Source organism: Trachypithecus francoisi, unplaced genomic scaffold, assembly GCF_009764315.1.
Source record: "Trachypithecus francoisi isolate TF-2019V2 unplaced genomic scaffold, Tfra_2.0 Lachesis_group0, whole genome shotgun sequence".
Taxonomy (NCBI): Eukaryota; Metazoa; Chordata; class Mammalia; order Primates; family Cercopithecidae; genus Trachypithecus; species Trachypithecus francoisi.
In genome coordinates this window covers 142,307,964-142,322,617 of record NW_022681453.1, presented here as the reverse complement: position 1 = coordinate 142,322,617, position 14,654 = coordinate 142,307,964, and the positions used below count along the sequence as shown (strand labels likewise).

Sequence of the window (14,654 nt, the reverse complement as noted above, 5' to 3'; positions counted from 1 at the left end):
CTTTAGAAGAAGAGGAAGAGATACCTGAGCTATCACGCTCAGCTCCTCACCATGTGATGCCCGGCACCACCTTGGGACTCCACAGGAAGTCCAAGATAGCAAGAAGGCCCTCACCAGATGCAGTTCCTCGACCTTGGAGTCTCCGCCTCTGTAACTGGAATAAATGAATTTCTTTTCTTTATAAATTACCTGAGTTTCAGGTATTCTTTTATAAGCAACAGAAAATAAACTAATACAATTTCCTTCTCCTTCCTCCTGGTAAGGCAGTTTGATTATTAAATGCAGCTTTCCCCAGAAAGGAACTGACCTTTTCTAGGCTGCTCAATGAATGAATGATCAGGACAAAAAGTAGAGATTCTTTAAGCTTACTTTGAATTTTCTTTTTTTTTTTTTTTTTTGAGACAGGGCCTTGCTCTGTCACCCAGGCTGGAGTGCAGTAGTGTGAACATGGCTCACTGCAGCTACGACCTCCTGAGCTCAAGGGATCCTCCCACTTCAGCCTCCAGAGTAGCTGGGACTACAGGTGTGCACCACCACACCTGGCTTTTTTATTTTTTGTGCTGATAAAGTCTTATTGTGTTGCCCAGGCTGGTCTCAAACTCCTGAATTCAAGTGATCCTCCTGCCTCAGCCTCCAAAAATGTTGGAATTACAGACATGAGCCACCACACCCGACCTACCATTTTGAAAATTTTCAAAAATTCAGGATTTTGTCCTGACCAGCTCCAGAATATGATGTGTTATTCTGGTTACATTGTATTTAAATATTTTTCTGTAAAAAATGCTTTTGTCCCTCTTGCAAACAAGCATTCCAGATGAAAGGTCTGGGTAAGAATAAGAGATTACTAAAAACAAAAAAAATAAATAAAGTTATGATTGTTGAATGAGACACACAGAGAAAAAACATGTCACAACTAATTGCTAAAGGAATTAAACACATCCTGTGTGACTCCACTGGAGAGGACTCTTGGAAGCACCTGCCTAGTTCCCCCAGAACCTCACCCCAGCAGCCTTTTCCCTTTGCTGATTTTTCTTTGTACCTTTTGCCACAATAAATCACATCCCCCACCACCCCCACCCCGGTGTCCACATTGCTGCCTGAGGCTACTGCCACCTGTCAGCAGGTACTCTTGGAGAGTCTCCCAGACTGCTTGTGGGAGCACAGCCCCTGCAGAATGCATACCAGTGATGAAAAATTTCAAACATCACCTCTTTCTGTAGAGGTCTGGGATTCCCCCAAACTGAGAAAGTAAAATAAACAGTTGTCCTTGGCTCATAGGCACAAACTGGCTCCTAGTCACAGTTGTCACTGGTTTAGGGGATAAATGCCAATCTTTGGAGTGATCCATTCTCCATCAAAGTTTTATGGAATTCCCACAAAGTCACACTCAAGATGAGCTTACAGCCCCAAATTTTAAAACAGAAAATACACTATTTCAGCAGAAACCACACAAGTATTCGTCCAAGAAATCAGATAATATACAGACTATAAAATAATGTATATAGACTATGGACCAGGCACAGTGGCTCATGCCTATGATCCCAGCACTTTGGGAAGCTGAGGCAGGAGGATCCCTTGAGCCCAGGAGTTCAAGATCAGCCTGGGCAACATAGAGAAACCCTGTCTTTAACAAAAAAATTTTAATTAACCAAGAATTGTGATGTGCACATGCAGTCTCAGCTACTTGGGAAGCTGACGCAAGAGTATCACTTGAGCCTGAGAAGTCAAGGCTGCAGTAAGCCATGTTCACAACACTACACTACAGCCTGGGTGACAGAGTGAGACTTTATTTCAAAAAATAATAAATAAAATATTAAAAAAACATAGGGCCAGGCACAGTGGCTCATGCCTGTAATCCCAGCACTTTGGGAGGCCGAGGTGGGCAGATCACCTGAGGTCAGGAATTTGAGGCCAGCCTGACCAACACGGTGAAATCCTGTCTCTACTAAAAATACAAAATAAAAATTAGCCGGGCGTGGTGGCGGGCGCCTGTAGTCCCAGCTACTTGGGAGGCTGAGGCAGGAGAATGGCGTGAACCTAGGAGGCAGAGCTTGCAGTGAGCCGAGACTGCACCACTGCACTCCACCCTGGGCAGCAGAGCGAAACTCCGTCTCAAAAAAAAAAAAAAAAAATAGCCAGACTTGGTGGTGCACACCTGTAATCCCAGCTACTCGAGAGGCTGAGGCAGGAGAATTGCTTGAACCCAGGAGGCAGAGGTTGCAGTGAGCTAAGATCACACCATTGCACTCCAGCCTGGGCAACAAGAGTGAAACTCCATCTCAAAAAAAAATTTTTTATATATATATATGGAAAGAGAGAGAGAGAGAAAGAGACCATAAAATAGCCAAGTCAAAAATGGCTAGGGACATAAGAGAAGAAGTCAAAATGATGAGAAAGGAATAAGCCACTATTAAGAATGACCAGATAAATTTTTTAAAACATAACTTCTAAAAATGAAAATATGGTTCTCGAAATGAAAAAAACTCACAGGTTAAATAGCAAGTAGACATAACTGAAAGAGAATCAGTGAACTAGAAAATAGACTGGAAACAAATACCTATAATACAACCTAGAGAAATATTAATAGAAGTAAATATGAAAAGCAGTTTAGAGATGTGGAGTCTTGGATGGAAAGGTCTAAACTATATACTATAGTTGTTCTGAAAGGAGAGAATCAAGAATGGGGAGCAGCAGCGAAGCGGTGACGATTGAGAACTTTCCAAAATGGATGAGAGACATGAATCCTCTTATTTAGGAATCATAAAGAATCACAAATAGGATAAAGAGGAGGCCAGGCACAGTGACTCACGCCTGTAATCCCAGCATTTTGGGAGGCCAAGGCAGATGGATCACTTGAGGCCAGTTCATGACCAGCCTAGCCAACATAGTGAAACCCCATCTCTATTAAAAATAAAAAATTAACTGAGTAATGTGGCGCATGCCTGTAATCCTAGCTACTCAGGAGGCTGAGGTAGGAGAATAGCGTGAACCTGGAACCGGAGGCTGCGGTGAGCCAAGATTGTGTCACTGGGCTCCAGCCTGGGCAACAGAGTGAGACCTTGTCTCAAAAATAATAATGATAATCATAATAATAAAATAAAAATAAATAAAAGTAATAAATGCCCATGACAAAAATTGTTTCTCTCCTATCCCAGACTCCCAGTTCTTTTCTTCAGAGAAAATCACTATAAAGTATCTAAGTATCTTTCCAGTTTTCTCTGCCATAAACCAATACTTTAGTTACAGAAACAGGAGCTTTCTCAATATACTATTCTGCACATTTCTTCTGTCTCTCTCTGTGTTTCTCCCCCCACTTCTCTCTCTCACACATATCTTGAAATTCATCTCCTAACCACCCAATTAGATCTTGTTACTATTTTCTTTTAATTTTTTTTTTTTTTTTGAGACAGAATCTCATTCTGTTGCCCAGGCTGAAGTGCAATGGTGTGATCACAGCTCACTGCAGCCTCCACCTCCCGGGCTGAAGCCATCCTCTCACCTCAGCCTCCTGAGTAGCTGGCACTACAGGCATGCATCACCATGCCCAGCTAAGTTTTTCATTTTTTTGTGAAGATGGGGTCTCCCTGTGTTGCCCAAGCTGGTCTCAACCTTGTTTTTTTTTTTTTTTTTAGCAGCTATTATCCCTCTGGATGGACATGTAGATCATTTAAAATCTTATATGCTACAATGTACTTCCTTGTACATGTATCTTTGCACTCATGTGTGACAATATTTGTAAGAGAAATCTTCCAAAGCAGAATTGCTGTGTCACAGGATACGGGCATCTTTAATTTCAGTAAATGTTGCCAGAGAGCCTTCTAGTGACTGCACCAGTGACACTCCTACAAAAAGATGGGACGATGCCTTTTTAAAGCTATTTTCTATTAAACTTTTAATCTTGGCGAATCCGATAAATGAAAAAATGAAATCTCATTGCTGTTTTGCTTTTATACAACTTTTTCTTTCTTTCTTTCTTTTTTCTTTTTTAAGAGACAGAGTCTTGGCCTGTCACCCAGGCTGAAGTGCAGTGGTGCAATCATGGCTCACTGTAGCCTTGAACCTGAGTAGCTGGAACTACCCATGTGCACCACATGCCTGGCTAATTTTTATTTTTATTAATTTATTCATTTTTGAGACAAAGTCTCCCTCTATTGCCCAGACTGGAGTGCAGTCTCAGCTCACTGCAGCCTCTGCCTCCCAGATTCAAGCGATTCTCATGCCTCAGTCTCCCAAGTAGCTGGGATTACCAGTGTGTGCCACCATGCCTGGCTTATTTTTGTATTTTTTAGTAGAGACGGGGTTTCACCGTGATGGCCAGGCTTGTCCCTTACTTCTGATCTCAAGTGATCTGCCCGGCTTGGCCTCCCAAAGTGTTGGGATTACAGGCATGAGCCACCGTGCCCAGCTACGGCTAATTTTTAAATTGTTTTGTGGAGACAGGGTCTCACTATGTTTCCCAGGCTGGTATTGAACTCCTGCACTCAAGCAATCCTCCCATCTCAGCCTCCCAAATTGGGGATTATAGGAATGAACCACTGCACCTGGCCTGCTGTTTCAGTTTTGTTTCATGACCACCCTCGTTACAAGTAAGGTTGAGCATGTTTTCATATATTACAATTTATATTTCCTTTTCTTTGAACTACCTAATATTGCTCTTTGTCCACGTATATTTTGGGATGTTGGTCATTTTCTTATAGAGCTGAGAGCTCTTTTTATACTACAGAATAGCATTTGCTTCTCATATGTGTTGAAAGTACCCTTCACAGTTCCATTACCTTCTGACTCTGGAGGTTTTGTCTCACATGTATTTTTAATTTTTCTGCAGTCAGTTTTACCTTTCTTTTCCTTTATGTTTCTAGGTTTTCTATTTTCCTTTGTAACACCTTCTCCAGTCCGAGATTATTTTTCATATTGCCTTCATTTTCTTCTAATGCCTTTACAGTTTCGTCTTTGACATTTCTGGGATTTGTTGTAGTATAAGCCATGAGATAGAGATCTGGCTTTGTTTTTCTCTAAATACTAACCAGTTGTCCTAATACCACAAATTGTACAATTTATCATTTCCTCCACTTATATGAAATCCTATCTTTATCCCACACATACCACCATTTTCCAGGTCCCTATTTGGATGTCCTGACCTCCCGGAGTGGTTGGAAGAAAAAATGAAATAATATTCATGAAAACACTGTGAAATCATCACAACTCGCTAATGTTGTAAGGTAGCATGTGATGGTTACTTGCACAAGCCCATCAGAAAGGACACCTCAGGAAGCGTCAGCTTCCCCCACCAACACCCCAACACTGGTGGCCATGAGATGAGTCTTTGGTGATTCAGATCTTGAGAGTAAAGTCAAATTGTGCCCAGCAGGGAGGCAGAGTCATGCAGCATGAAATGAACACACACCGGGTTTGCGTCCCAGCTCTGCCACCCATGGCTGGGACCTCAGGCAAGTCGTCAAACCTCCCCAGGGAGCAGGTCACCTCTCTTGAGAATGACAGCATGGGTCAGGCGATACTAGTACCTTTCCTTCAGGTGGTCCTCAGTAATTTACATAGTACTTTCCCAGGATTGATGTGACTTGTCCAAAGCCACAGGGCTATTTAGTGCATGAATCATCTCTCCTATCAGGAGGTGCTTCCCATCACACCACACCACCCTTTCTCAGTCCCAAGGACTCTTTACCCTTCAAGGCTGAGTCTAGCTGAGGCGTCAGCCGTCTAAGGAGGAACTCAAAACTCTGCGGCCTTGGGACTAAAAAGAAGAGTCTGATTTCTTTAGAAATGTCAACCTACAAAAAAGGAGAAGCTGGAAACTAGGAGGGTCTGGCTTAGTTCCTTTGCAGAGTTTCAAAGCAGCCATTCCTTGGCTATCAAGCAGCTTTTCAAGCAACAGAGGAGGCTGCTGAGCAGACCCTGCTGGGAGGTCACGGAGGGCTTGGGGACTGGGGAGTCGGCAGAGGGGTTCAAACCCAGCCATGTTGTTCCCTAGCAGCACCCGGACTCCCTGAAGTAAAAGTGAGGGCTCTGGTGTCTGCTCTTGGTGGTGGTAGGCGGCTGCATCCTCATGGCACACAGAGCTTGGCACATGACCCCCCTCTGCTATTCCCCACTCTGAGAAGCAGTGACACTGCTGACAGCAGCAGACAGACCCTCTGCAGTAAGGAAATCCATCAGGTGACCTTGAGAAAGGACAGGACGCATTGAGAGACACTCTACAAAATAACTGGTCTGTACTCCTCAAAAGTGTTGAAGTCACAAAATTCCAAGAATGACAGATGAACTGTTCCAGACAAAGGAGACCGAAGAGGCACCACAACAGAATGCAAAGCCTGACTTAGGATTTTCTTCTGCTATAAATGACATTATTGGGACAATTGGTGAAATCTGCATAAAATCTGTGGGTTGGATAACAGTATTGAAATGGTGTTCGTGTCCTGGTCTTCATAATTGTGTTGCTTACATAAGAGAATGTCCTTGTTTTTAGGAAATACACACCAAAGTATTTAATAATGTAATATCTGCAACTTACTGTCAAGAGTTCAAAAATATATATTTGTCTATCTATCTGTCTGTCTATATCATCTATCTGTCCATTGATTGAGAAGGATAAAGCAAATGCGGTAATCATTTAGGGAATCTGGATAAAGAATGTATGGATATTCTTTTTATTTTTGCAATCTTTTTGTAAATGTGAAATTATGCCTAAATGAAAAGTTTGTTTTTTTGTTTTGTTTTTTTAAAAAGGGATGAGACAGACAGCAAGCAGCACAAGGGCCACAAGTTAGGGTGAGAGGGCAATGGCCCCAAGCACCCGGCAGAGGCAAGAGAGCGGTTTAGGGCCAGCTGGCTGCAGGGGCATGTGGGGCTCCATGGAGATTTCACCCACTCACCTTTTGATGCGTCCATCATCCCTTCAGATTTTCTCCTGCAATGCCAGGGAGGACTATCTCTGATGCCTGGTGCTTCCACACAGTTGGTCCTCAGGGGAGGAAACAGCCCTTTTTATGTGATCCTGGGCTAGATGTGACTCTGCTGTGGCTGCCGAGGGGCGGGGTTTGGGAAGGGGATGTTGATTAGAAATAATAAAATCCCGGAACCTTCCATATCAGACCTAGGAAATCAGGAAACAAGATGAGCTGATGTAAAAGGGACAGACAATGGAGAATGGCACCTCCTTGTCTGTTATATGAGCCTAACAATGGGTAACCAAAAGCCAGGACCCTATGACCTACACTACATGTGGCCTGACATTCTGGTTACTATCAAGATCAAGTCTAGGAACCCAGGCTAATCTTCACTGACTTTATGTCTTTCTTCTTCTTCTCTTTTCCTCAAGTTGAAAAAGTAAGAGATGCTTGTGAGTTTTTGTTTTACATTTTGAATATATAATGCATCCACATGGTTCAAAATAGAAAAAATGCCCCCTGCCCACCCTGATGCATCCTACTACCAGTTTCTTTAAGATCTTTCCAGAGATGTTGTATGCACTGAGAAGCAAATAATGTACTATTATTATTATTTTGTTATTTAGTTTTTATTTCATAATCATAAACTTAACTCTGCAATCCAGCTAGGCATGGAAGGGAACAAGGAAAACATGGAACCCAAAGGGAACTGCAGCGAGAGCACAAAGATTTGAGGATTCTGCGAGCAAATGGGGTGGAGGGTGCTCTCCTGAGCTATAGAAGGAACGGTCTGGTGATTAAGATAAAACACAGGTCAAACTTATTAGAGCTGTCCACAGTCAGCAATGGTGATCTTCTGGCCGGTCTTATCACTCCTGGACCCAAAGCGTTCCATGGCCTCCACAATATTCATGCCTTCACCATGCCAAAGACCACAAGCTTGCCATCCAACCACCCAATCTTGGCAGTGCAGATTAAAAACTGGGAACCATTTGTGTTGGGTCCGGCATTTGCTATGGACAACGCGCCAGGACCTGTATGCTTTAGGATGAAGTTCTCATCATCAAATTTCTCCCCGTAGATGAACTTGCCACCAGTGCCATTATGGCGTGTGAAGTCACCACCCTGACACATAAACCCTGGAATAATTCTGTGAAAGCAGGAACTGTTATAACCAAATCCTTTCTCTCCAGTGCTCAGAGCACAAAAGTTTTCTGCTGTCTTTGGAATCTTGTCTGCAAACAGCTCGAAGGAGACATGGCCTAAGGGCTCGTCGTCGATGGCGATGTTGAAGAACACGGTGGGGTTGACCATGGCTGATATTACAGGGCTCCTGGCGGCGACGGCGTCATCCGCAAAGCAAATAATGTATTATTTTATTTACACAAATGAGAGCATATCACTGCGTCGCTCAGGCTGGTCTGGAACACCTAGGCTCAAGGGATCCGCCCACCTTCACCTCCCAAAGTACAGGTGTAAGCCACCATACCTGGCAAGATGGGACTGTTCCTATCGCACATGGAATGGTGGCCCAGTCTTTTCACAGCTGCACATATTCTGTTTGTGTGGATGGTCCCTAATTTATGTAACTTACCTCCCATCCATAGGCATCTGGTTTGCTTCCAATATTTCCCTATTACAATCCATGTTGCAAAGAATAAGATTGGACAGAGATCATTTTACTGTCCCGTGAGTGTATCTATAGGAAGAATTGAATGCCTTGAAGTAGATATGTTAGGCCAAAGAGCATAAGCTTTTCTAATTTTAATGGCTATCTCCTCTGCTCTCCACAGGGGCACTTGTGGTATTTTTTAATGATGCTATGTCTACTGAAAGGAGCCAGCCTGGCATAGTAGCAGAAATGCCAGAGGAAGAGAGGGGACTCCTGACATTGAAACCCCAACACCACAGTAACTTGCTGTGTGTCAATGGGAATGTTGTCTTCATTAGCTCCTTACCTGAAGAGTGAGGGGACTGAATAATGATGCCAATGGTCTCTTCCAGACCAAAAGCCCAGGAGATGGGCAATTGCCTTTGCTGGCTTTAAGGCAAGCCAGAGAGCAACGACCCTGGTTACTTTGAATAACAATAATGAAGTCAGAGGTTTTTGCTGTTCTGCAGGCAAGCATCTCAGCGCCACATCCCTAGATATAATAGAATAAACCAAGCCCTGAAGTGCATATGGCATTTACGAAAAGCCTTGGCTGGTCTCTGTCTGCAGAGAAGCCCTAGGCCCCATGATTATAGGCACAGGAGTGGGAGAAGGATGCTTGCTTTCTCTGTATTTCCTTTTGCATCATCAGAATTTAGCACCATGTGCATGAATTACCTATTTAACAATAAATTCACTGCTTAAAGGGAAAAAGCCTCTAAATAAAAGTCCTGGCCTAGGGGTGAGAGGGTCCGGGTTTTAGTTGCTTCACCTCTCTGGGCTTCCTTCACCATCTTTGACAAATGAGGGGCTTGTGCAAGATGAGCTTTCTCCAGGCCAGAGAATCCAGGGTACCAGAGTGAGTATAAAAGTATCTAAAAGGAATAGACTTTGGGTCAGACAGAACTGGGCCTACATCCTGGGTCCTCTACAGATCCGCTGTGTGACCTTGGGAAGTCACTTCTCCGTACCTCTGTCTCTTCATCTGGGAGGTGGGAAATAGTAACACCCACACCACAGGTCAAGTGTCTGAAACTGGATGCGATGAGGAGGCAAAGGCATTCAAGAGTCTCTGCAAGAGATGAGCTACACTGGTGACCTTACAAAGGACCCCCCCATCCCAACACCCTCATTTCACAGATAGAAAAAGTGCAGCTTAGAGAGAGGCAGCCACCTGGGCATCAGCAGAGAATCCATGAGCCTCCCTTCCCTCTCCCTGCAACAGAACTTCCAGGCCTCAGCAGAGTCGGCCCGTATTTAGTTCCGTGTGCATGTGTCATTTTATCTGTCAGCTGGTCCCAAAGGATCATCTATTCTCATGTTTCCTGTCTGGGGCCACAGCTGACACCATGGTCTAGTCACAGGCCACTTGGGCCGTCGCCGCCCCCGCCCCCCCCTCCGCTCTCCCCCACCTCAGGCTGAACTGCAGCCACCATACTGCACTAGCACCTGGTGGCCAACCCCTGGCATATTGGGATCAGAGGCAGCCCACTCAAGACCCTCTGCTCTCTGCTCTCCAAGGGGACTAGGTGCAGGCCCCACCATGGGAGAGGAGGCTCCGAATGTGCTGTCCCAGTAAAGTTGGCATGGTCTAAACTTCACATTAATCCACAGATGATGGAGCTGGGGAGGAGGGGTAAGAGGAAAAGGCAGGCAAGAAGAGCCTGAAAACCACCAGGTAAGGTGGGGAACAGAAGACACGTCTCAAGATGAAGTTCACAGAGGACCTTAGCCAGGAATGGAATCTTCTCATTTTGTGTCCCTAACCCATAGCATGGCACAGAGTGCTCAGCAGATGAGGGAATGCATGAATAAATGAACAAGTAAGCAAACAGGACAGGGTGCTCAGGTGGAAGCCTGGGAGCAGCTCCATGCCTGTGCCTGGGGGGCAGGTGCCTCCTGCAGAGGTCAGGGGAGGCTGTGTCCTCTTCTCCCAATGCATGCTGGGAGTCCCTTTTGGAAGGAAAGTCCAATACACACTGGTTTTGGGGATTCAAGCCCAATCCCCGACCCATATCTGCACCCACCTGCCAATTCTGAGGATGAAAGAATAACTGAGGCCCTGTCAGACTCTAGGCGCCACAGGTGCTGTTCATGGTGCTAAGTTTGGTGCTAAATCATAAAGATAACCATCCTGATGCATCCCCGCCCTCTTTTTTTGTGTGGAGACAGGGAGGAGTTAGTAAATATGCATCCACAGATTTATGGGAGAAAAATCTTTTCTTCTTGTATCTGAAGCTATAAATTCATCTCTAATCTGACTCTTATTATATATGTAAACAACTTTATAGTAGAAAGTAAAAGAATCCAATAAACCCTGAAGTCACCTCTCATTAAGCTACTCCTAGCGCTTGCCATAGTACACAAATGTGTTTACATGGCATGGAGCAAACCTGGCACTTCAGGCCATGCCTGGCAGGCTGCCCTTGTGGACACTGTCTAGGATCTGCCTATTTCAAATGCTCACCCCTGTTCGTGGGCACATGATATTCTATCATATTTGCCTAACCATTCCTTGACTATCAGGCAACTAACTGCTACTAGCAGTAATGCAGCTAGGAACCCTGTTGCCTAAATTGTGTATTTTTTTTCCTTTTGAATTTTCCCCCAGTGTAGCATTAGGTCTAACTGCATAGGGGACTGACTTTTAAACTCTGGTGAGGGGCTGCCCCATGATGGACCTCCCTGGTGACAGTCAGGACTCACTGCTGCAGGCCTCTGGGCAAGAAGAACTTTGGGGACCCTACTGAAGACCAGCAAGGGAACACGGAAGTAGTACAGACAAGACAGGCTCTCAGTCAGGCTATCTGGGGTCCCATCTCAGTTCAATATATGACAAGTTGAGTAGATTTGGGGGAAATCTGAGCCCTCCAAGCCCTTGTTTCCCAAAGGAACTGGATGGCTCTGGAATTTGGAGTAATAATTCTCTGGCCAGTCCAGCCCTGGAGCCAATTCCACTGGGATCAACATGGTCTGCCTCACCTCCCACCCTAACCTGTCTGATTCACCACACCTCCAGACTCTGGGCTGGGCCCTGCCATTCCTCACCCAGGCCCAAAGAGCCCAGAGCACACATTGGCTAGCAAAGACGATCTTGGGGTTTTCTTGCTAAACAACAGCAGTAATATTTGTGTGTCTAATGATTTTTTTTTTTTTTTTTTTTGAGACGGAGTCTCGCTCTGTCACCCAGGCTGGAGTGCTGTGGCCGGATCTCAGCTCACTGCAAGCTCCGCCTCCCGGGTTCACGCCATTCTCCTGCCTCAGCCTCCCGGGTAGCTGGGACTACAGGCGCCGCCACGTCGCCCGGCTAGTTTTTTGTAGTTTTTAGTAGAGACGGGGTTTCACCGTGTTAGCCAGGATGGTCTCGATCTCCTGACCTCGTGATCCGCCCGTCTCGGCCTCCCAAAGTGCTGGGATTACAGGCTTGAGCCACCGCGCCCGGCCAAAATTTTCTTTTTTCTTTTTTTGTTTGAGATGGAGTCTCGCTCTGTCGCCCGGCTGGAGTGCAGTGGCCGGATCCCAGCTCACTGCAAGCTCTGCCTCCCGGGTTTACGCCATTCTCCTGCCTCAGCCTCCCGAGTAGCTGGGACTACAGGCGCCCGCCACCTCGCCCGGCTAGTTTTTTGTATCTTTTAGTAGAGACGGGGTTTCACCGTGTTAGCCAGGATAGTCTCGATCTCCTGACCTCGTGATCCGCCCGTCTCGGCCTCCCAAAGTGCTGGGATTACAGGCTTGAGCCACCGTGCCAGGCCTCTAATGATTGTTAAATATGATCATTCCCATTTATCAGTGAAGTTTTGTCTAAAAACATTTATAAAACCTTACAAAAATTCCAAAACAAATAATGAAAACTTACATCTCCCTCATCAAGTTCAAGAAATAAAACTTTATGGCTATAACTGAAGCTCTCAGCCCCTTATATATCCTTTCCCAACCCCAACTTCCTTTCCTCCCTGCCCAAAAGTAACCACCACTCTGAGTTTGGTATTTAAGTTTCCTTGCATATTTACAAATACTTACTACACATGTGGATATCTAAAATAATAGGTAGTATTGTTTGGAAGGTTTTTAATTTTTTTGTAAAGTTATACTTAACGTGCCCTTCTACTTTTTTTCACTCTACATTATTATTTTGAGATTTTTCCATGTAATTCATGCTTGTCACCACTGTATAGTATTCAATACACTGTATGCTATAACTTCTCTATTCTCCCATTGATATTAGATTGTTTCACATTTTCCTCAGTTATAAACACTGCTGCAACGTGTGTGCATGTCTCCTTGTGCACAAGTGAGAGTTTCAGGACTGGAACTGCTGGCTCAAACAGTATGCACATCTTCTGTTTTGTCAGATGACAGTAAAATGTTTCCAGAGAGTTATACTAATTTATACTCCCAACAGTAGCACATGGGAATTCACAGTGCTCCACAACATTGGCCTTGCTTGTTGTTCAACTTTGTAACTTTTGCCAATCTTATATGAAATGGCATCAGTGGCATCTTACTGAGTTACCCCTGGTTTTATTGAGGTACAATTTATATCCAATAAAATTCACCCACTTTAAGTGTAGAATGTTAGTTTTTTTTTTTTTTTTGTGAGACGGAGTCTGGCTCTGTCGCCCAGGCTGGAGTGCAGTGGCCGGTTCTCAGCTCACTGCAAGCTCCACCTCCCGCGTTTACGCCATTCTCCTGCCTCAGCCTCCCGAGTAGCTGAGACTACATTAGCTGGGACTACAGGCGCCCGCCACCTCGCCCGGCTAGTTTTTTGTATTTTTTAGTAGAGACGGGGTTTCACCGTGTTAGCCAGGATGGTCTTGATCTCCTGACCTCGTGATCCACCCGTCTCAGCCTCCCAAAGTGCTGGGATTACAGGCTTGAGCCACCGCGCCCGGCCGAATGTTAGTTTTATACAGCTGTGTAATGACCACTATGATTAAGATGTAGGCCGGGCGCGGTGGCTCAAGCCTGTAATCCCAGCACTTTGGGAGGCCGAGACGGGCGGATCACGAGGTCAGGAGATCGAGACCATCCTGGCTAACATGGTGAAACCCCGTCTCTACTAAAAATACAAAAAACTAGCCGGGCGACGTGGCGGGCGCCTGTAGTCCCAGCTACTCGGGAGGCTGAGGCAGGAGAATGGCGTGAACCCGGGAGGCGGAGCTTGCAGTGAGCTGAGATCCGGCCACTGCACTCCAGCCTGGGCGGCAGAGCGAGACTCCGCCTCAAAAAAAAAAAAAAAAAAAAAAAAAAAAAAAAAAAAAGATGTAGAAAAGAGCCATTACCCTAAAAATTTCCTTCTTGCCCTGATTCCCAGTCCTAAGCAACCACTGATCTGTGGTCTGTCACTTGAGTTTTGCCTTTTTTTCTTTCCAATTACATATAAACGGAACTATATGGTATATATTCTTTTTGGGTCTGGCTTCTTTTACTTAGCATAATTATTTTATGATTCTCCTTGTGACAGCTTGTATCAGTACTCTCTTCCTTTTTATTGAAGAGTAGTATTCCACAGAACGAATATGGATGGCCATTTGGGTTGTATCAGTCAGCCCATGCTGCCATAACAAACACCACAGACTGCATGACTTAAACAACATATATTTACTTACTCACAGTTCTGCAGGCTGGGAAGTCCATGATCAATGTGCTGGCAAATTCAGTTCCTGATGAGGGCCCTTTTCCTGGCTTGCCTTTTCCCCTTCTTGCTATGTCCTCAAATGACCTCTCCTCTGTACATGTGCAGACAGAGTCCTTCTTGTAAGGACTCCTGTCCTATCAGATTAGAGTTCCATCCTTATGACCTCAGTTAACTTTATCTTCATAAGGCCCAATCTTCAAATACAGGTATACTGGAGTTTGGGGGTTGAACATCAATCTCGGGGTGGGGGGACATAATTCAGTCTGTAACAGGGTTATTATGGATAATACTGCTATGAACATTCTTTTACAAGTGTTTATGTGGACAAATGTTTTCATTTCTCTGTGATAAACACCTAGGACGGGCAAGTATATGTTTAACTTTATAAAATACTGTTAAACTGTTTTACAAAATGGTTGTACCATGTTGCTCCACAATGAGTAGTTCCAGTTGCCTACAT

General features: G+C 44.8%; 1 protein-coding gene and 1 pseudogene across 2 annotated transcripts in view; both read right to left on the bottom strand.

Annotated features, from left to right (window-relative positions):
* Positions 1–6,974, bottom strand: part of TGM4 (transglutaminase 4) — a 41,343-nt gene extending 34,369 nt beyond the window's left edge. Inside the window, exon 1 of the mRNA XM_033212300.1 lies at positions 6,891–6,974. Coding sequence (XP_033068191.1) covers positions 6,891–6,909 — 19 coding nt within the window. The 5' untranslated portion in view covers positions 6,910–6,974. The remainder of the gene's footprint in view (positions 1–6,890) is intronic.
* Positions 6,975–7,504: 530 nt separating this feature from the next.
* Positions 7,505–8,945, bottom strand: LOC117084006 (annotated as a pseudogene). Its single transcript, XR_004437281.1, has one exon. The product of XR_004437281.1 is annotated as a peptidyl-prolyl cis-trans isomerase A-like (transcript).
* Between the last annotated feature and the right edge of the window lie 5,709 nt (positions 8,946–14,654).